Source organism: Tetrao urogallus (genome assembly GCF_951394365.1).
Source record: "Tetrao urogallus genome assembly, chromosome: 20".
Taxonomy (NCBI): Eukaryota; Metazoa; Chordata; class Aves; order Galliformes; family Phasianidae; genus Tetrao; species Tetrao urogallus.
Genome location: NC_136833.1, coordinates 4,216,324 through 4,238,891, shown reverse-complemented (window position 1 = coordinate 4,238,891; position 22,568 = coordinate 4,216,324). Strand labels below are relative to the sequence as shown.

The following is a 22,568-nucleotide window of genomic DNA, read 5'->3' as shown; positions in this document are numbered from 1 at the left end:
GAAACCCAACTGACTTCAACCTGGTTCGGAGTGGTTCACCCCCATGAGTTCACTCAGGAGGGCAGCAGTTTGTCATCTAGCATGTGCAGTCCAGAGAGAGTCAATGACAAGCCAAACCAAGCCCAGAGTGACTTACAAACCCCCACAAATGCATAAAAATCTTTCAAGGTGGGAAAGAATCCCTCATTCGGTTTCAAGTTCATGAGTTAGAGGGAAAGAATGAAAACAGGTTGCATAGTCAGTGATCACAAGTAACCAGAGACGACTGAGTACAAGCCAGTGAAAGGCTGCTAGAAAAGATGAGTAACCCTAAGGCAGCATTTCAGTCAAATTTGCTTTTTGTTCAAGATTTGTTGCTAACAGGCATTTAAAACTCACAAGATTCAATCAGTGAGCATTCAGGCAGCATCAAGAAGATGTACCTAAGTGGAAAAAGGGAAGGAGCAGGCCCTCCTTCTAGCTGCTGCTTCCTCAGCGTTGATTCCTGCTGCAGCGCTGACTGCCCTTCACTGCCTGACCAAACTCCATGTGACTCCACTTCCCAACATCTAAAAGAATGGGAGGAGAGGCTGCCAGAGCCAGAAAGCAGTTAATTAGCCTCTGCTATGATCTGCCCCTGCAGAAACACACTAGATAAATGGTAAGGGTTAGTAACATCAGGCTTACAGGATTGTAAATGCGTTTGTTTATTTAATGCTTTACATGAATGCTAATGAAGTTATTAACAGGCCTGCATGTTGTCTATTGTTTTTCTTGGTTTCAGTGCCTGCACCACACTGCCTTATCCCTCCTGCTCCATGAGCTGCCCAACATCTTTGTCATCCAAATCCCTGAATTAGTGCTCAGGCCTGGCTCCTAGCTCCTCATGTTTGGGATTATCACTTTCTTACTCAGAGACAGAATTTTTAAAATCACATTCATTAAAACATACTTTAAAAACCTCCAGATAATGAGATCTATTTTCATCATACCAGATATTTTCTGGGGCATACAAAACTGCAATCTCACATGGTGTTCTTGTCTTTCAACTGAGATCAGATGATACATAAGTGAGGTCTCATTAAGTGCTATCTCCAGGATGAGGCTGAACCGGACGGGACAAACATCTCTGATGTCCAACACAGATGCTTCTCCCCAGGCTGTGCTTCAGCCACAGGCATTGAGGATAAGGGTTAAAATGGAAATAAAAGATTTACATCAGGTGGGCAGAAGAAATCCTTGCCAGAAATTTTAAAGCTCCAGCAATGGCGGCAGAGATGGCAGCTGCAGGACTCACCCTGAGCTACGTGAACACCTGAACCAGCACAGAATCACCGAATCACAAAGGTTGGAGAAGTTGTCTAAGATCACTCAGTCCAACCGTTCACCTACCACCAATGTTTCCCCACTAAAACACGTTCCTTAGTGCAACATCTAACATCTAAACGTTTTTTGAACAAAATCAACAGTGGATAACATGGTGAAAACTCTTTGAAAATGGACTTTTAAAGCAACTGTGGATAAGGTAGTGCCCTTGTTTGTGTAGTAAGGCAGCTTACAGCTGTAGTATCACGGTAACTTTTTAAGGTAGGGAAGGAATAAGGCACATTTATGTGCACATTTAATGAGATGCTGAAAAACCTGTCTAATGAGGAAATAGCATATGGATACTTTAATGAAGGTTGTGGCAGACACAGTCGCTGACAGAAACTATGAACATGTTCTTGTTCTTGGAATTCAAACAAAAAAAGAAAATGAAAACAAAGGAGGGCCATGAAAGCTGCTCATTTGGAACGAGGCAGGACATAGGAGAGCAGATCAGCAGCTCCCAGGGAACACTCGGCTTTCCAAAGGGAAAGATCACAAATGCAGAAAGAAGAGACTGTTTTCCAGGACACTGTTTTGATGGTTGGACCCTTGCGAAGCTTCCTCTCCATCTTTTTCCATTCCACAGGCAGCACAACACACACTACGTGACTCATTTTCTCGCCCGCTTTGTTGTTGCGTGGGAGTGGGAAATGCAGCTGGAATCCATCTACTGAGCACGGGGAGAAGAGGGTGAAGTCAATGGCAGTGAGGAAGGCCTGTGTGGTAACTGCCTGGCTCAGCGACACTGCTGCTTCTGTCAGGCTTGCAGGGAATGCAGGTTCTGCTGGCAGAAAGATGCTCGGGGTCTCTTCTACTCAGCAGAACAACGCAAAATCCTGAGATTTGGCCCCAGCAAAGGGCAAGTGAGGACAGACAGGACAAGGCTGACACTGCCTGCCTGCCTCATGGAGACCCAAGAACTGAGGAAGCTCCAATCTTACCCATTGGATTGCAGGCCCAGGACACAGCTGAGCACCCAGCACACGAGCACAGTGCTGTGAGACCCTCTGCAGCAATGCTCCATATTTACTTAAGGACTTCCAGCTAAGGATCTTGTGTCAACCCAAGGTTATAGATAACAGAACTGGGTGATGACTAGAATATGCTGGAATACCCCAAGGCTATTTTTTTCTACTTTGGGCTGTTAAATAACACCAGCTTTTAGGCTACACTAGAAAAGGGAACTGAACAGTCTCACTCGAGGTTAAAAAACAAACAAATAAAAACCTTGTGTGGACCTAGGGCACTTCTGTGCTGTCAGAAAGTTACATTAACTAATTACAAGTCTAGCAAGAGACAACACAGTCCAGCTCCAGCACTAAATCCTACAAACTAAATGCTCCATTTCTATGGAGTTCTCAAAAATGCAAACTTAAAAACAAGAAGAAAATCCTCCTTTGCCAGCTTGTGGTTTACGTCCCTGATGTCTGCGTATTTCTTGATCCCAGCCAAGAGCAGACTTGCTCTGAGCATCATGCTTGTTCCTCTTGCCTCAGCCTCTCTACCCAAAAGTAGAGGCTAACAGCAGTGTTTCAAAGCAAGCCTTTCACAAAGGTTTCCAAGTGTTTGATGGCAATGCTGTAATTCAGTCCTCACAGCAAACAGTGTTGAGATTTTATGGTTTGACTGTAGGCTGAACTCAAAATTTGATCAACTCCCCCCCCCCCCCCTCCTAAAAAAAACTGATGAAGAAAAAAAAACAACCTGGTTTACAGAAGAGCTTTCCAGTCCTGTTTCACACAGAGCTTTGCACCAAGGAACAGCCTTGGTGATTCTGTGATTCTATGATTCTGTGAAACTCTGCAGATCTCAAAAGTATTCTCACTAAAGCACTTCATGTTAACGCTGCATAGTGATTGTGCATAAGGTACAATTAAAACCTTTAATAAAAATCTCAACTTGTAAAATGCACGCAGAGCTTTCTGTAGGATACAAGAGGCTTGATTTTTCTTCCTTTATTTTTAGATTAGTTCTCTTTAACGTTTTCCTTGTATTTTCATCTCCCCGCTATCACTACTCCTGGGTTTCATTGACAGCAATATGACTACAGAGAATTTAAAGAGAAAAGGCTGTAAGACACATGGTCTATGAAGTTCTCCATCTCCTGTTTTTAGGGAAATCACTTTAAGTACAGCAATAATTCCAGAGACGAGCATTAGAAGTTAATGACTCATCAAAAGAACAGGAAATAGGAAACTTTAAGACCTTAAAGGCACAGCAAAGAGAAGGTATTTCATGTCATGTACAACATAACCACCCTAACTACAGTATTTCACGCTCAATGGGGGAAGCAGCATTTGAGGACATCTATCATGGTAATTATGTAATGCTGGAGGGAGCACAACTTTATTTTTTATTCAGTTTGACCCTGAGCACCGTCAAAATAGAAGACTACAAACATTTGGAACGTGATATATGGGTACGATCTCGTACTTAAACAAGAAAGGTTTAAAAAAATTAAAGTAAATAATTCACAGGCCAGATTCAATTCTCAGGATATATTGGGAATTACTCCCCTGCAGTCAGAGTTAACTGAGACTTGCCCCGATGTAACAGAAGACTTCACATGACTACTTGAACTCAAATTCCGCCATGTAACTTTAGGCAGAAACAATTCTCATGATTAAAACTGCTGCTCCTGTCTCAGAGCCCAACCCAACGCTCCCTCACGCACAAAGCCACCTATTTAGAACCTCACTCTACGCCCAAAGAACAGGTCTGCTGTACATGGAGCAGGAATGCCCTTCACCCCCAACAGCCACCAAACACAACCGTGTCCTTCTGTCACTGCATTTTGGCAGTGAAATATCTCCCCAAACCGCTCTTCCTGTCCCCAGCAGTGGTGACTCATTCACCCTGCACTCACATGCAGGTAACAGGAGGAGACGTTTGCCTCGCTGCAGCCCTCCAGCCCGCGTTGCAGCATCACCTGCCTCCCTGCTCAGCAGTCCCCATCTGTCACCCAGCTCTGACTTTGTGCAGATTACTCGAGGATTTATTTATTTTCAAGCAGGCTACGTGGATGAAAACAGGCGCTACTTTGTCCTCCTGCTCTGTAGCTTCCACCCATTTGTCTCATTAACTCATCTGGGGTTGTCGTGATGTTAGCTCTTTAGGGCAGAGATGGGCTCTGTAAGATAAATTCCCACCCCACTGCCCCAACCTCACTGGATGAGGTGTGTGACCACCACAAGAAAAGTAATATTAAATACAAACACTGAAATGTTGTGAGCCACGTTCACAGAGCCAGGCCTTAAAACATCAAGCATCTCTCCCGGATTGTAAAGCAGGGACTGCCAGCTCACAGACCACATTTTCATCAGCTGCACCCTCGTCATTTCCTGATTTCGTTTTCATTAAAGTGTAGTCCAGGATTAAAACCAGTCAGCTGGATCTTCTATGTGGTGCAGGCAATTTGCAATATTGCACCGGCGTTCAATCTTAATGATGCTGCACAAATACGCCCCTCTGTGTCATCCTTTACTACACTGCAAAAAAATAATAATCAGCCTAATCTATAAATGGAAAACTGTTTCCTGCTTCATATATTGGAAGACAACATGTTTTTCTATAGGTTATTAAAAGTAATCACTTTAGGATGAATCCTCTAGTGAATATGACAATGTTTTCCATTTCATTTTCTGTGCATGCACCACTTTCAAAAGATCAGAAAGTTGGAATCTCCCAGAAAATCACACAGGAATGAAAGCAGTGACAAAGCTGCCTCGACCGACAACCTCAACCTCAACATTTTCTGCTCTGTGTTGTTTCCTAAGGCTTTTTATTGCACGATCGGGTGCAGTACCTAAAACCCTCACAAGACTATTTAACATTTACTGGTGAAAATGTAGCATTTCTGTGAAATTTGATATTTTCTTTCATCAAAGGCAGGGAGCCTCAACCCACATGTTAACAGTAATGTAACAAGCCTACTGCATGTGCTACAACTGAAGATCCTTTTCCAATTAGAATTCATTTACACTGGGGAGAGGAGGGGCAGGAACAAAGAGGTGGCTCTGGAATTCATTTAGAGCTGGAATTGGACCATCCCAGCTCGGAGGACAGGCAGCTCAGCTGGAACCTACACACTTGCTAGGACTCTGCAGAGAAACAGAAGTGAAAGAGCTTGTTAGCAGGGAGCACAGTTTGTCCTCAGAAATCCAAGGCAATGCACACGAGAACTTTATTTTTTTCTATGGAGGGTAAAGAAAATCACGTCTGTTGTATTAGGGGAAGAACTACTTAATTTTCCTGAAACTTGAGCCTGACTTTGCTTTTCAGTTCCAGCTCTGGTAGAATCTCCAGATCAAACTCATTAGCATTTGTTAAAACCAGGTTTGCTGATAGAAATGTGTGGGACAGCAAACAAAATCAGCATCAGGCCTCGAGAGAGGATGTGCCTCTTTAATTGAAAAAGGCAGAGTAATCATTCATTTATTTAACCCAGAGATGATTATAATCTGAAAACCTTGAAATCCTCTTACACAACAACTGTTTTGGCAAGCCCCTCTGTGTTCCAACAAATATTAAACTGTGCTTGCCATTTGTCTAAGGAATCTTGTATTAATAAACATGAAGAAGAACACTTTTACCTCCCACACTCAACGACAGAAGAAAACAAAGACCAGCTGTATTCATCAATGGATCCTTGTTCTGCTCATAAAGGCTAATTACATTTTACTTCAAGCCTACACATGGAAAACTTTTCTGCTGCCATCTTGTCAAATTCAGCGTCTGATGTTCCAGCTGACAGACTGCAATGACTGCACATAATGAACTTCTTTCTGCCATTAACACCTTCAGCACCCTGGGCTATCTGCGCAACGCAGCGCCCGGCTTCTGCCAAAGGCAAGGCTGAGCTCTGTGGATTCCAACGAAAGGAGCTGACTTCACTGAAGATTTGAAGTCCAGAATCCAATCTCGGTTGAAGATGCCCTGCCAGCACCGAGCTCGGTTACTCCAAACCTCCCTCTGCACACAGCGCTTTGAGCCAGGACGTTCAGAAACCCCCAGCAGAAGATAAACAAACCAGCTGACACAGTGACTTCCAACTTCAAGATCACAACCACCAGGCGCTAGGATAGAATCCAGACTCCTCCATGCTGATACTGAAGACTTTTTTTTTGAAAGCTTTTCACAGTTACAAACAGTTAAAAGACAGATTTACTCCAAAACTGACAATCTTCAAAGTACTTTTAGCTTCAAAAAATTGACAATTATCTTTTTTTTCCTGAAGGCATTCCAATTCATCTGCATCAAATAAGTGTCTGTAAAACTAACAATTCTGGCCTAAGATAAAAATCACATGTTTTTAAAACACAAAATTAAAATTGGCAATACAAGTAGCTTTTCAGACTTAGATCAAAAGAGGGTTTCTTTTCAGAGAAGAATCAAACTGTCTTTCACCATTTTTATTGGTGTTTTTTCAACTTTTCTCCCAGCTTTTACAATTAAAATAGATGACTCAATCTCACTGTCTACATTCAGTTCCCCTTTCATGGCTTTCTAGATTTCCATATTGCAGAATTTGGGCTACAAACACCATGGGTGAATGCTATTATGCAAGCACTATTTCTGCCATAAATATCCAAAACAATGATAAAATATTTCTGCTGTTATTACAGTCTACAAGTTTGTTTTCACAGTGTATTAGTTTAGGAGATAAAGTACATGCCTAATGCCTGCTTCAGGATTCAGCTCTGTGATATCTACATTACAGACCCAGCCTTCATCATTGTTCTGATACAGATCACAATAAAGCTTCTTGCAACTGCAGATCCTACTAATTTGACGTAATTTGCTGTGTGTTAGGTAAGAATTGTACTCAAGATCCTAAGAAAACATCTGTGCGAATCTTCCTGAGAAAATGAAATACACTAGAAGTGCAAGCAATCTGTTTAGAGTACATCTTTTGCACAGTGTAATATAAATCACGCTACTAAGGGAAACAGTATTGAAATCCAAAATGCAAACACTGCAAGTAAGGACACTGAAAGGAGTGAGGGGTTGAAAGGTTCAGAGCCTACAACCACTGAGCCCTGATGCCTGTTCCTGCAGTAAAGACTGCAAGGCAAAATCCCAGCAACAGAGCTGTCAAGCATCAGTTATGAGCAGAAAGGGAAATAAAGGCAATTTGCAGTAATTTAAGGCTCCGTCAGAAACATCATTAGTATGCATCTCTTAAAGAAGGATGAAATCAACGAGGGAAAAAAATACATTTGATCACCTTATGCAGACCTCAAAGGGGACTGGAGTTACAGGGTACAACCAAAATTTACTTTGAAGATTACTGTTAATGATGTGAAAGGTATTTCAACCCCAGACACTGATTCTTAACTGCTATGGACAGAATTCTGCAAGCTCCAACTCCCCATGTTCTTCAGAGGGGAACTGGATCCTCTGTGCTCACAGAACCACACACTAAGAAATGAAAACTTGTTGTGAGTTTAAGTGGCCTCGAAAAACCTGAGTCTGCCATGTGCCACACCAGAAAGCCACTTCCTTATAAGCCAAAACAAAGCCACGGCACTCTTCCCACCAAGCCTGCACTGAAGTCTCTCTTCCCAAAGCATGGAGACGGCCAGCAGCCTTCTGCTTCCATGCTCTTCTGTACCACAACAGGTGGCACAGCTGGGAGGAAGGGTTTTCCTGTCTATTCACCCATCACCTTCCTACTTGGAAAAGGAGGAGGCAGTGATGCCCTGGGTGTGACACATACAGATGGCAAAGGATGTGTCCTTGCTTACAGAGGGCACCCCTTGCTTTCCCATCTCATTCCAGAAGAAGGAAGCACTGTTTGGGCTGAATTCTGGGATTGCTGCTGTTCATGAGATTTCCTTCTCATCACAACATTTCCATAAATAAAAAGAGTGAAAAGAGAAAAACAGCAGAAATCTGTTTTCTGTCTTTTGTTTTTGGAATTGAATGTTAATAAAACCAAGGGATAATTGAGTACAGCAGCCATTACAAAGACAAGGAGATATATATATATATATTTGAGACTACCTGTGTTCTGCTTGAAAAAAGCAACAACTGGCCAAAAATGTCATTCCGTACAGTTTGGGTGGATTTGGGAGGAAGATGGCTGTTATGTCACAACCAGAAAGAATCAGGGTGCTCATCAGTGCAGTGGATATCCAGTGGTAAACCCATTCTTCTCAGCAAGACTGCAGAATCACAGAAAATATTGTAATCCTGAAAGTGGCCAATTTCTAAATAAAATATGAGACATGGAATAAAAGATGCATAGCAGATGCAGCACCTGAGAATTAAATCAGGAATGCAGCAGCATGTGGCCCAGGAAAAGTGTATTTTGGGTAGAAAAACATGAGAATTAATAAATTCTCTACAGGAGACCAAATTATGACAGTGTTTTCAAAAAAGTGTGGACTCCTGAATCTCTCCCATCTTGTCCATTTCCAATAGGCAGATACAAAATAAAAAAAGCAACAGTACCCTGAAGGAAGAAATAGGAGGAAAGCAGTGAATTCTTACTTTGCAGTAGTTTCTTCATCGTATTTTGTTTTCAGATCAAACAGTTCTGTTCTGGTTTTTTCCAAGGCTAAAAGGCAAAAACATGAAGCATTACACTGCTGTAACAACAGCGAAAAGCAAGAAGACTACTCCATTCTTTTAATTGAGCCATAAATAAAGCTCTATATCTCCTGATGAAAAATCCTTTGCTCTATCTTCTTACCTAGGCAAATCATTACGACTTAGCAGAAATTTATCTTCTCATTTTTCGTTTTCTTCTGGTATTACTTCAACATTATAAAAATTTCCAGTTTCTATTCTGCTTAACAAAGCTAAACATTACTCATTTCTTATTTAGCCAGCTAAACTGCTTATTCATTTGAAATATTTACTACAATAATTCAGGCAAGAAAATTTCTTGTGTTCTCGAAGGGAACAAAACCAAACGCATCCTGACCTGGGATATGTCAGAGTGCAGAGATGGACAGAAATATTAAAGGCATGTCACAGAACAGGCAAGACACACTAGGAGATACTGGGCTCATATTGAAGCCAGCCCACTATAAATACTTATCAAAGATCAGAAATGTGTGAAACCAAAGCAAAACATTAACGTGGATGAGAAGTTCCATGGCCTGTTTTCATTGCTGTGATGTTGTAAAGCTGTATGAGCTTTGTGCTTGGCCGTGCCCACTCTGTTTATCAATAGACTGGCAGCAACTCAAGTGCTCATTCAAGGTGTGAAGCCCCAAAGAAGCTCTGATTCACAAAACACATTCGAGCTCTGCTGGTTCACACACAGTCCTGACTCGGTGGAGGATCTCCGTCCTCTCACCCCAGCCTGTGCACTGCTATAGGTCAGAACAGCGATGCCAAACCTGTCTGCAAAGCTTGGACTTTGTGTTCAGCTTCTTCCAGCTTCGAGGCTGTCGACATCTGTGTCTCCTGCAATTTTCTGTAAACGGAGAAGAAGAGGTGAGAACAGAGCACGCAATCATGTTAAACAACTTACTTGTATTTTGCAAATTTGGAAGATGAAGTGATTAACTGTCTCCACCGTAACCAGACAACTGACAACACCACACAGACTACAAGGTGCTTCAGTGGGACCCATAAATCATGTCACATTGCAATACTGTTCATACTTTGCAGTCCCACTTATTAAAATTTTAGCAGTGTAGCCACCTCATAACATAAGCTGTGAACATTATACAAGAGTTGACTGCTATATAAATGACAACTTCAGAGGAAGGTTTTCTTGAGCATAATTTGTTTTGGAAATGTCACACACATTAAGAAAATTGTCACCAAGCACCCTCTGTTGTACAAAGTTAGTACAAGGAGAATGATACATTTCCATTTTACTGTCATAATGAAGAAATTTCTTGCCATAAGTGATATACTGGATAGATGAGGCAGCTGTTTCATCACAGCTATAATAGTTGCCAATTTCAGTAATATTATTTAGCTACTTCAAAAAAACTCCACATATTTCAAAACAAATTTCACATTGATATTTTCTCTATAACATAATCAGACCTTTAATATGCTCACATTTCTTATGGCCACAGGCAATATTTTCTGGTGTGTGTCAGCAATACACATTAGCATCATCCTTCCACACAGCCACTACACCCTTTGCTAACGGCTAAATGAAAGGAGTTGTAAAACTCATCTTCAGAAGAGAGTCTGTCCAGCATCTCCCAGAAGACGTTATTTTTGTGACACTGCTTTTAAGATATTCTGCAGATTTTGGAATTGTGAAATGCCTTATAAGAATACCAGCATCTGACCTGCACTCTCGAGGATACATACCTTTATTCTCCAGCACGACTGACCAGACTGGTAGCTATTTGTAGTGAGAAACACACGACAGCTCCCTTCACCCCAATGACACACAGGGAGAACTCAGAATCTCCCCTATGCATTCTTTTTTTTTTTTTTTTTTTTTTTTTTTTTTTTTTTATTCTAATTCTCTCATTTTGTTTTATATTTATGCATTTCTAAATTGTACTTGCTGAAGACATTGCTTACATGTTACTTATCAGAGAGTAACCACAGATAATGATGACCAGAAAATGCCTTGTCTTCATAGGTAGATCCTTCCCGTTCAGCTCTGAATTTAAGCAATCCATGTATCAACTAAAAAGCTCAACATAAACTGACGGGCTTCTATGCTAAGCTGAACATGTTAGCCTCAATGTTATTGTTCCATGGGAGAAATAAACTCTTCAAGGTAGGGAACTCAGCTTGAAAGAACTCCCTTACAACCCTTGGTCTCACCCAGAGAGATCTGTCTGCCCACTGACCTCTAAGATTCAAACTCTTACTATTTGCAAAAGATCAGAAATGCATCCAAGATGTTTAAAATAAATTTTAAAAAAACCAACAACAATAATGTAAAAATTAAAATACTCATTAATTTTAACACCAGAATGTGCAAGCTGTTTTGTGGTTCTAGTTCAGGAACACAGTCCCCTCCTTAGACATGATCGTATGAGCAGGAGTGAACCCCTCTTGGGCACAGTGCTCCATCTGAAACACCTCAGGGCTGTACCGACAGCACAACGATATTCTGACACAGCAAGTGGGCACAGCAGAGTGAACTGCATGCAAGCTAATGGAGAAAGATTGGTGTCACAAAGGACAACGCAGCCAGTGAAGAATAAAAGCAGGTTTGCACTCTTCTGAACATGACACCCCTCCACACAACGCTACTGCCAAGCAACAATCTGTCCCTGTTTCACTCCTACACTTCCACAATTGTTTTTCTGTGCAAAGTTGAGTATCAAATGACTCTGTGTCAAACACATAAATCACCAGAATCTCTCAATAAACGACCTGTCTCAGCGCACCAAAGAAAGGATCCTGGATGGGAGGAGCAAACAGAAAAACACATCTCTCTTTTTCTACACCACCTGCAGAGGACACACGCACACTCACCTCTCCTTCTCTGCGAAATCATTTTGTAATTTTTGTTCTTTTTCCAGAGCTATGTTCTCAGCTTGGTTCTTCAGGGTCTGTTCATATTCTCGGATTTTCTCCTTAAGTGCTTTTATTGTAACCTCTACAGAAAAACAATAGGGAAAGAATGAGTTTACATGGCTCCACGTGGCTCCACAACACAAGGCTTTCTTTACCCTGTAGGCTCAGTGTGTTTTAAACTTTAGCTCTTCAACTCTGACACAAAATCAATGGATATGAGTCCCTTCAGAGACCTTTTACTCCCTAAATGTTAAATTGAACTTTAAGTGTTTATGTTGAGAAGGATCAATGCAGTTTGCTGGAAAGCAGCGAGGAGGTTTCTCTAACATGACTTAAAAAAAAAAAAAAAAAAAAAATCAATTCTAAAATATAATATCACCTTATTGACTAGTCTTGAATTAGCTCGCTGCTGAGTACAGATTAATAAAGTCCCAGTGTGGGTTTAAGTATGCATTTATACATAGGACAGTTAATTTACCTCATGTGCTCATGTAAAAAGAGGCAGTTTTACTATGGTTCGTGCACAGATGCAATCTAACACTAATTGAACACATATCTTGGGTACAGCTCTGTCCTGCTTCACAGCTGATGACAAACAAAGATTTAACTGCAGTACTAACAACAGATCAGATGCAACAGACACTCTGGAGCCCTTCATACTCCCGTTACTCAGACTGCCTTGTCATCCTCACCGGGCTTCATGCACGAGCACCAACTATTCCAGCTCTGAGTGCATTTGCTGTATTTCAGAGAATCTGAATAAACCCTCCTCTCAGATGAAGGAGCTTCCTTGCATTTGCTGAGCCTAGTGATGGATGAGAGATGAAGCAGAAACCTGAAGAGTCACCATGGAGCCACTGATGGACAGTGTCATGCGTGCCCTCATCCATTCCTATGTGAAAGCCCTCTGATCCCACCCACAGGAAAGGACCAAATCCTTATAGGGGCCATGAGAAGAAAAGCAGGACATTCACCAGAGCATGCTTTGTAACAATAATGGAATTTGGAAAAAGCATCAGAGTGCCAGAAGTCTTGCAGCTAGCAATATACTTCAGTGTACTCACAGACAGATGTGGCAGGTTAAAGGCATGGCTTATTAGCAGCTGCCATTAACGATGCTGTGGGAGAAACACCTTTGGATATAAAACATTTCTGGTTCTGCAGAAATACGGGAGAAAGAGTAACTCTGCTATGAAAAGTAAAGCCTAAGTACTTGGGAAAAAATATCTCAATAACACCACCAAAACCAAGCATAATCCTTTAAAAGCCTGCACTCTCAGACTTGACTGGGGAAGTGTCCCAGCAGACAGCAGATACCTGGCGATAAGGTCTGCAGGCTGGGAGCTGCACTGAAGGCAGCTGGCCAGAGAGACCATGAGAGCAGAGGAGAGTGGAGAAGTGACTGCCAGCACAGCCACTGCTTCTGAATGAAGGAGTGGAATTGTGCTTGCCGTGCAAAAATCAGATGAGTCTCATTACTGATTAATAAGCCATGAAAGGGACGTGATGATTTTTTTTTTTAACGAGCAAAGAGAAATGCTTCTGAGATCTGGGAAACATGAATTCTGCTCTCCTGAACAAGCAAAGGGTGCTCCTTCACACATGCGAAAGGATGCTCATTCCTACATACAAAGGATGTACTATTTGTGCTGGAGGTTTCTTTGCTGCAAGTGTTTTCACATCTGAACCTGCAAAACTATTCAGGTATGTGAACAAGCACAGAATCAGATAAGCAGCTTCTATTTCAATAATCTCAAGGAAATTATTAGAGTTGCACCTTATCCATTCAGAATGCCTTATTTTAGAAGGAAACAGAATACTAAAATTAATGCAAAAATGCACAAACATGGGAAAAAGTATTACTTTTGTGACAGAATCTGCTTTTACCTCTAGGCACAGACTAATCCTCTGCACTGCTCCAAAAACTAAGTGCCTCTTTTGCTGTTCAGGTCAGCTGAAGCTTGTTAGCCACTGCCATTTATACCAGTTTTGGAAGAAGTTCTTAAAGACATTGTACGGCTTGTATACAGCCCTCCAAACAAAGAGATTAACTGATCAAAGCACCCTTAGCCAACAACAGGCTTTTCCCTGGATATCTTATTAATGCCTGTTTGAAACAGAGTGTGAAACTATTGCGCTGGCGTCAAACACAGCGCAAACACCAGAGTGGCACCACAGAAAGGAAGTCAGCACGCACAAGGGAAAAAAAAAGACCAGTCTGTGCGCAGCTGCTGCAAACAACTACGGAATCTGAGATCTATTCCACCTTCTGGGATGAACCCCCATGTCGTGCCTGCATGTATGGGAAGCACAGCCTCGTGAAAACTGCACAGTGAGTTACAGTTATTGTACGTTTCCACTGCAACACTGCCAGTGGGCAGCATTATCGTTCCCACGTAACACCTTCTGTAGTGCAGCCTGAATCTTTGCAGGCTGGGACCTGTCTTCCCAAAGGCCATCCCTTCCATGTTAATATCATGTAGGTGTATAGATGCTTCTTCTGCTGAAAATGAGATGCAATAAATCCAACCTGGCTGCTGATGTTGCTTTCAAGCGTTACCCATTTGGGTGCAATGGCTCCATAGTCTAAGAAAGCTTCAGTGTCTCCACATGTGTAGAAAAAACCCTCATCTATGATCCAGAACATAGTACTGAATATGAAAATGACCAGCCCTACGTACAGGGAAGCAGGCATACAACCAAGCAAAATTTGCTTCCTGGTGCAGGAAACATGTTCTTCTGAGATAGAAGAAAACTTGAACAGTCCTAAAGACAAAATGCTATAAATCTAATTGAGATTTTCATGTAGTCCATCTACTCCAGTCTCATGAAAACTTAATTAAACATAATTAGCTTGTTTACATTGTTCCACACTGTTCTTTGCACAGTTCATACAGTAAACGTAAAGTATGCATGCTGAATGTACTCCAGCAGCAGAACGCAGATTCACATGAGGAAAAACAGAGTAAAATTTCCATTTGTACAAGTCTGTACCCATATATGAAATACTGGTTGTTTTTTCTTTGTGCATGGCTGTGTAAGATATGTGTTCTACATGCACCCACGCATCCATTCAGCTTGATGTCAGCAGCAGCACAGCCTACATGTAACTTCAGCTGCTGGAGTCACTTCCAGGCAGAGCTGGAGGAGGCTACAATGCAGTAACAGCCTCCTTCTCTGACGTGGTGCTACAGAAACTTTTCACGAAATCCAGAGAGTGTAACCCAAAGCCACAAACGCACAAATGCAGAAGTGGCAACAATACAATACTACACTTTCTTTACTGAGTTTCAATGCTACTGTCAACTCTGCCTGTAAGAAATAAAACTGAATTTAATCTCAGTCTTCAAATGTTAGCACGCATTAAAAGCTGATAAATGAATTCATTTGCAACCTACCCTGATTTTTCACCTCGGCAAATTCTTTGTTGTATTCCTCTAGAGTTTCCCTAAGCTTCTGGTTCTCTGTTTCAATATCGTGCATACGTTGAACCTTCAGCTGAAGCTGCTGTCCTAAATCCAAAGCTGGAACTGGATCTGAAAAAGAAACAGTAAAGTAAAACATAAGGTAACAGTAACACTTCTGCAACTCCAGCAGCTCAGAGTACAAGTAGCCTTTTTCCTTTATCAATAGCCAGTGACAAGTTTAATTACTTTTCCTGTATGCTCCTCACTCCATATCCTACATAATTAAAAAAAATATGGATAGTTAAGTTCATCTAGGCTACCCTTTAGACTGGGGCTGCCTTCCTCACTGGGGCATTCACCCACAGGGCAGTCTGCCCTGGGTGCAGACAGGCACAGTGCAACGGCACGTGACGGCCTAAAGTTATGTATTTTTCTGTTCAAAATGAGAAGTTGGAGGGAGAAAAGCAATCCAGACAATACCATCCACGGACAGCTGGTGTCCCTTAAATACCTTCACTGTCGCAGGACTGAATTTCTGAGGAAAATTCTGCCCTCCTGCACAGCTGAGCACTAAAAGGTTATTTGATTAGAGAGACGTAAGCTGTATTTTCTCAGAGCGACAGATCAATAATAATGGTGTGAATTTAATACCATAAATCTTGGATTTTGTGACCCGCATTCCCCACTTTTCTTACACTTCTAATCGAATAAACATTAGAAATTATTTTATAAGTCCTTGTAATATGAATTCTCCAATGCCGGTTCCCTTCCCGAGGACACACCTGACACGTACTCGGGTCATTTATTCTGGGATTTCTTCCCCATCAGGATAGGAAAACGCTGGAGTCCAGCGGACTTATAAAAGATTATTGAATACGTTTCTCTTATGGGCGCCAGCATCTCTTGTGGAATGGCTGCAAAGATTTAGTCTCCTGTCGAGGAATGCTAAACACCAAACTCAGCGGATCAACAACAGTATATGTTAGGGAGTTCACTTAATTTTCAACCACCACAGTCATTAATTTTTCAGACCACCCTCAGTCTCTGGAAACACATAATAAGTCTATTGTACCTCTGTTAACACATTAAGCATGAGCCTGTGTGTTTTTTCAATATGCCAGCATTGTTTCATAGTTTATAAAAGAATAGTGCTGGGTTATGTTGAGCTCAGAGACACTGTAAGTAGCAGTCTGCTGCATTTTGTTACTTCGGTTCTTCAACAGCTCATGGCATTACCCTGTTCATAATACAAAATCTAGGTTGCTTGTCATCTGTTCTCTGTACATACATAGTTTATGACTACATCGCTTTTTCATTTATGCTTTTTAGGCCAAATACTTTTCGTTATTATTATCTGCATTAAAATATTTATAATAAATCAAACTTAAAATGTTATTGCGACAGAGACGGGGGGGAAACAGGTAAGGAATTACACACCAAGTTGAAGTCACAGCAGTAGCACGAGTTCCAGCCCCTGCAGCACTGCTGCGCGGCCCCATCAAGGCGCAGGCTGTCACAACATGCCCTTCTCCCACGGAGGTCTGCGACCCTTTGTGGGACCAAATGCTTGTCAGCACCGTGCTGCAGAGCCAGGCCTGGGCAGCAGGGATCTGAGCACTGCTTATGAATTCCTACAGAATAGCACTACAATGCTACAAGGAAAGAAAGTGAACTTTACAAACCTGTGCGTGCGATTTTACCCCCACTGTAAGACCAGACACCACAGATGCATCTTGCTCCAAATGCACGTGGCTTTTTACTTTCAAATCAGACCAAAATAACATGGGCGTTATGAAGTGAATAATGACAAACCTTTAGTCAAATCTGAGGTCCCTGAGCAGCTTTATGCACAAAATGAAAATGCTCACGATCTCATAATTATTCATCAGGACATGTATATTTAATTTAGCTCTATTAAAGGTTAATGTTCAAGTAGCAAAACAGTGGCAGAACAAACAAAATGTAAGAACAGTCTCTGTGCATTAAACTTCAAACTTTACCAGAGCCCATTTGAAGGACTGATGGCCTGCAGCCACTAAATAATGCGAAGGACACAGCATGAGCACCTCTTAGCCTTAATTTTTATCACTGCATGGCAATAAGATGACCAAGACACTGTGACCAGAGATAGAAATAATTCAGTTCTCACGACAAGCTTTAACATGCTCTAATTAAAAAAAAAAAACAAACATCTAAAAGGCCATGATTTCTGAAGTATTTATGAACACCAATTAATACGAAACATGCATAAACCCTATTTGAGTGGAGTGCGTTTAAAAATAAATAAAAATACTCCGCTCTTCCCAATGTATGCATGCATGAAGAAGCATACCTTTGTGTATTAACCAGGCTTACAAAGTGTGTTTCATGTCATTTAACAGGAGGTCACTGAATTTTTAAACAAGCAATGGACCAAAACTTTCGATTCATTACACAAACAACAGGCACACACGTTTCAGACAAATCAAATGCCACTAGCTTATAGGCAGCAACAAAGACGTGCCTTTTCTGTAACTACTAAAAGAGAAAAATCATCTCAATTAACACTTAAATGTAGAAAACTCATTGCAAACTATTCTCCTTGTTTGGCTCTTATCTGGCTTGCAGAAGTTCAGGATCTCTGCACGGCACAAGATAAATAGGAAATGAAAAAAAAGACAAGAAGAATCAGCTCATCTACAACTTAAAGCCCATAGTGCAATTGTTACTGCCTAGCAGTATCAAAGAATCACAGAATCACAGAATCACAGAATTGTAGGGGTTGGAAGGGACCTCCAGAGATCATCGAGTCCAACCCCCCTGCCAAAGCAGGTTCCCTACACCAGGTCGCACCGGTAGAAATGGAGATGTTTGTTTTTATGCTGAGTTCTGCACAAATTTCTGCATTTTCCTGCTCTGTTCTGCTCTCCTAAGCCACTTGTTGCACCCTACCCCACAGAGATGCCCCCTGCACGGTGTGTGCATACAGAGCCCCACACACCCACACCTGATCCCTGATGAGCTGTGGGCATCCCTGCTCATGACAGGGCTGCTGGACCTGATGGCCTTTAAGGGCCCCTTCCAACTGTAACAATTCTGTGACTATGAGGCTTCCCCACACTACCGGAGCAGCGCTGCTGCTTTTGCTTCCCCAAAGACCTCGCTGAGCAGCCCAGAGGAGCTGAGTGGACGTGGCCCAGCTAACGAAAATGCGAGCAAACCAAAAGGGCAATGTTATATGGAAGTTAATATTGTCCGTCAAACAAGCGGGGTGCAAAGCAGCAGCACTTCCAGACCATTCACATGCCATGGACAACACACCATTTTTGAGCAACAGTGCAAGAGAACAAATTGTCAGCGCTGCTGCTTCTGCACGTAAACACAGCACCGCTTTCAAAGCGACCTAAAGGCAGGTCCTGATAAAACGCTGCTTTACGTTATGAGCTGGATGGAGGCAGCGCCTCACACCTGCAGCCTCAAACCGGGAGGCAAGGCTGGTCTATCCATGACCAACCCCGTTTCCAAGCAGAATCTTGTTCGTAAAATCCAAACCCAGCACAAAGGCAGCCCTCGGCGACAGAGCAGCGCCTGCTGCCCTCCCTGGGCACACCGGGCTGGACGCTGACATCACAGCACTCACATTGAGCAGGGGCACTCTGGGCTAATGTAATCATACGATTACATAATTAACCCAGCTGTCTCATTAAGAAAATCAACTGGAATTCAGGGCATAATTAGTCATACAGCAATTAGCATGCTGATGAGCAACTGATGAAAAGCTGTCTCGATATGGAGTATGCTGGGACCACCCTCGTTATTTAAGCAGAGGAGGGGAAAAGCTCCGGAACGTAACGCTGCGTTGGAGGTCTGCGTTCGGTGGCGTTTCGGAAGGTGGAAGCTCAAAAGTTGCCCGAACAGCGCGCGCTGCTCGGAGCTGTCAGCCCGAAGGAAAAAAAAACGCTGTCAGCGCTTAAATACAGAGAGAGACACGGAGCGCGCGGTGCCCGCAGCCCGGCGGGACGCTGGGGCCGCCCTCACTCAGCCCTTCCCGGCAGCCCCGGGCGGCGGGGGGGCGCGCGGCAAGGCCCGGCATGGAGCCGCGGAGCGGGACGGGACGAGCCTGAGGCGGCGCCGAGGCGGGAACGGCCGCGCGCCCTGAGGCGCTGCGCGGAGGCAGCGGCCGCACGCAGCAAAGAGTCGCAATTCGGTGTTTTGAAAAAGCACCCGAACCCTTCTGTGGAAGTGCGGTGCCCGCGGGCCCGCTTTGTTTGTTTACAGCGTGGGAAGGACCGCGCGGCGCTCCGTCCGTATCTTAAGATGGAGCTCCTTTCCAAAACAAAGGGCTCCGTGCTCCCTCCTCACCAAGAAATCAAGTTATGAAACAGTGCCAAACTTCGGGGGCAATTAATATTTCATTCTGCCGTAATGCGTTTCCGAAGGTTTGGGTCTAAAAATAATCCGTTTCACAAAGCGCGGCTCTGTTGCCCAAACCGTGGTGTAAGGAAGGCTTCCTCACAAACACCCACGGCAAGCGATAACGGAGGGGAGAAAAACAACAACCCGTCCTCAGCACGGCGTCATTAACGCAACTTGAACTCTGCTTTTATTGATTATTTTTAAAGCATGGCCACAACGCTGAAGTTTCGGGGTTTCCTGAAGGCACCGCTCCAGGTCCCGCACTTCCTCAGGAGATTGAATCTGAAAATAACCCGAGAGCCTGCTTTGGAAAAAAAAATAATAATTACACTGCAGCTTTTGAATATTCAAACACCTCACAGCATACTTAATTAATTCATTAATTATTCCCCAGAAATTTCTGGGGTAAATTGATACAGCCTAGAGAGACTGAGACAAAGATTTCGCGGAATAAATGATAACTTTGCTCCCGTTCCCCCCTGACTCCGGCAGCCCAGGAACAGAGGAGCTACAGCCATGATTTCGTTCAGAACAAAGCTCATCATCTCTCCAGCTCCTCGCTTCATAAACAACATGAAAAGGTTCTTCCTTCTATCAAGAATGAAACACTTTCCCTTACTCCCCCACCCCACAGCACCGGGATCTATCTACTCCTTTTTCCCATTTTTCATGGCATTCTCCTCACCCTGCTGCCCTCGGAGCATTCCATAAGGGCTCCATCAGCAATTCCCAGTACCCATTTCCCTCACCAGTGAGAAAGCAGGCACCAAATTGTGCCGAGCCCCCAGAAGAGCAAGGCAGAATTTTTCCAGTTCTGATGCAGCCCTTCGAATAGGGACGACAAAGCCACGGCACAACAGGCTCTGCTCCCGGTTGACCGCAATGAAGTGGCAGTGGCAACGCTCTGATGCCCACAGGGTCAGTTGAAATGGTACGAGATGCAGTAGGGTCATTCTGTCCACAATCCCATGGATCCCTTTGCCATAATGTGGCTCTTAGATTTGTGGGCTGTTATTTCAAAACATCCTCTTTCTGGTGAGCAAGAATAGAACTCAAGGGAATGGCACGGAGCTGCGTCAGGGGAGTGTCAGGTTGGGCATCAGGAAGAGGCACTGCACCAGGGTAGGTGGTGGGCATGGGACAGGCTGCCCAGGGCAGTGGGCACAGCCCCGAGCTACTGGCATCCAAGAAGTGTCTGTCTAACATTCAGACACATGTTCTGATTTTTGGATGGTTTTGTGGAGCCGCAGGTTGGACTCGATCCTTGTAATTCCCTCCCAACTTGAGATATTCTATCATTCTATGATCCTTTCTTCATCTACCAGCGTCGCAACCTGCTGGAGGGATGCTCTGGCCTTGCACCAGGCCGTGAGATGCATCTCTATGCCAGTAACCAAAAGAGTCGAACAAGGCAGTGTAAATGATTGATTCCTTAATGAATTGTGTCTCAGTTCCCTTTATTTTCAAAGAAGGAACTGAAATTAATCCACGGAGAAGGATTTAATATTCAAAGTGGGTACGCATAATAGGTGATACAAGATTTTATGGCACTATAATATGCCAGCTAAAAAAGGAGCTAGTGACTTATAAGAGAAACCATTGCAACTGAAAATGCTCCAGTCTATAATTAATATTCTTGTAATGGCTGAAGACATTGGAATTTACTGCTTGCACACCGAGCTCAATACAAAGCAAAGGGCATTTACAGAAAATCACTCATATGCTGAAAGTTTCGTTTCTTCTGTTTTGAGATTAGAAAAAAAGAGAACCGTCCACTGTATTTGAAAGCTCTGTATATACTGAGAGGGATTTGTTCTGATTCCATTTCACATTCCTGCAACTCAGGAAGGAAAGTCTGATATTCCCTATCACACAAGCACCCACACGCTGCCTCTTCTGCTCTGAATATGCAGTCCTCTTCCAGGTAGGAGGGTCAGGGTTGTCCTAACCCCAGTCTCTAAAGCAGGAGCTTGCACAGGGAGCTGCAGCAGCACCTCCAGGCACAAGTTGCCCATCGCTGCAAGGCTCTCCTGTGTCCGTTCACTGCATCCTTCCCCTTATCTGCACCTCCCCTCATCTTTCCGTGCCTCCAACCTACCAACTAAAATAGGGCTTGACAACCACGCAATAAATTTTTCAAAGTGCATGCTTTAGGGATATTTCTTCCTTGGAATATTTATTCCTGCTTTTACAAAGGAATTTATCCAATTATTAATTCAACGAGGAAAAATGGATGAAAAAAGAATGTGATCAGACAAGCCCAATTGGAAGCCACATGTTCAAGTATCAAAGCAGTTTTTAGTTATTGTGACACTCGTCTCAATAAGGATAAAGAGAACCAGGATAAAGACCAGCAGGACTTTGTGCCTCATCAGAAAATAACCACGTACCCCATCAGTGTGCCCTACCAGCACGCACTCAGCCAGCACAGATCCCAAATGGTATCTTATGCTGCGTCCCGAGGCGCGGAGCAGAACTGCGACCCCAGAGGGGAGGAGACTGAAGTGATTCTGAGCTGCTTTCCTCAGTGCTGGAAATGAAGGGTAGCAGCCACTGACCCCAGCAAACCGCCGCTCCGAGTCTCCCCACGCAGCTCTTCACCCCCACCTCAGGCATTCTTTTGTGCAAAGGTTTGCAGAACAGTTTGTGGGAAAATCACCAATGCCTACGTTCCCTCATTTTTTATTCTATAGACTTCTCTTCCAGCCAAAACTGGGGCATTTTAAATATGTTTATATAAGTCTCTCTTTTTTTTCTTTAACCTGGCCTGAACATGCTGGCAAAGCATCAAAGCGTCTGCCTTCAGATGGGATGCAGTCACACGCTGCATCGCTACCTGCAGCCGCATGAGTTCACTAATTTTCACTCTTTCAAGTATTAACTACGTCCAATTTTCTGCTTAATTTTATCAGATTTTCAAGTGTGTTTGAAAGACACCCTACCGCTCTCTCCGAGGCGGTG

At 43.1% G+C, this 22,568-nt stretch overlaps 1 protein-coding gene across 2 annotated transcripts in view; it reads right to left on the bottom strand.

Annotated features, from left to right (window-relative positions):
- CUX1 (cut like homeobox 1) overlaps nucleotides 1-22,568 on the bottom strand; it is a gene marked incomplete at both ends in the record, with an annotated part of 226,106 nt that overhangs the window by 103,454 nt on the left and 100,084 nt on the right. For both annotated transcript variants that reach the window (XM_079545066.1, XM_079545065.1), the window contains 4 exons: nucleotides 8,842-8,908; nucleotides 9,699-9,775; nucleotides 11,764-11,887; nucleotides 15,204-15,341. In XM_079545066.1, the coding sequence (XP_079401192.1) occupies nucleotides 8,842-8,908; nucleotides 9,699-9,775; nucleotides 11,764-11,887; nucleotides 15,204-15,341 (406 nt within the window). The remainder of the gene's footprint in view (nucleotides 1-8,841; nucleotides 8,909-9,698; nucleotides 9,776-11,763; nucleotides 11,888-15,203; nucleotides 15,342-22,568) is intronic.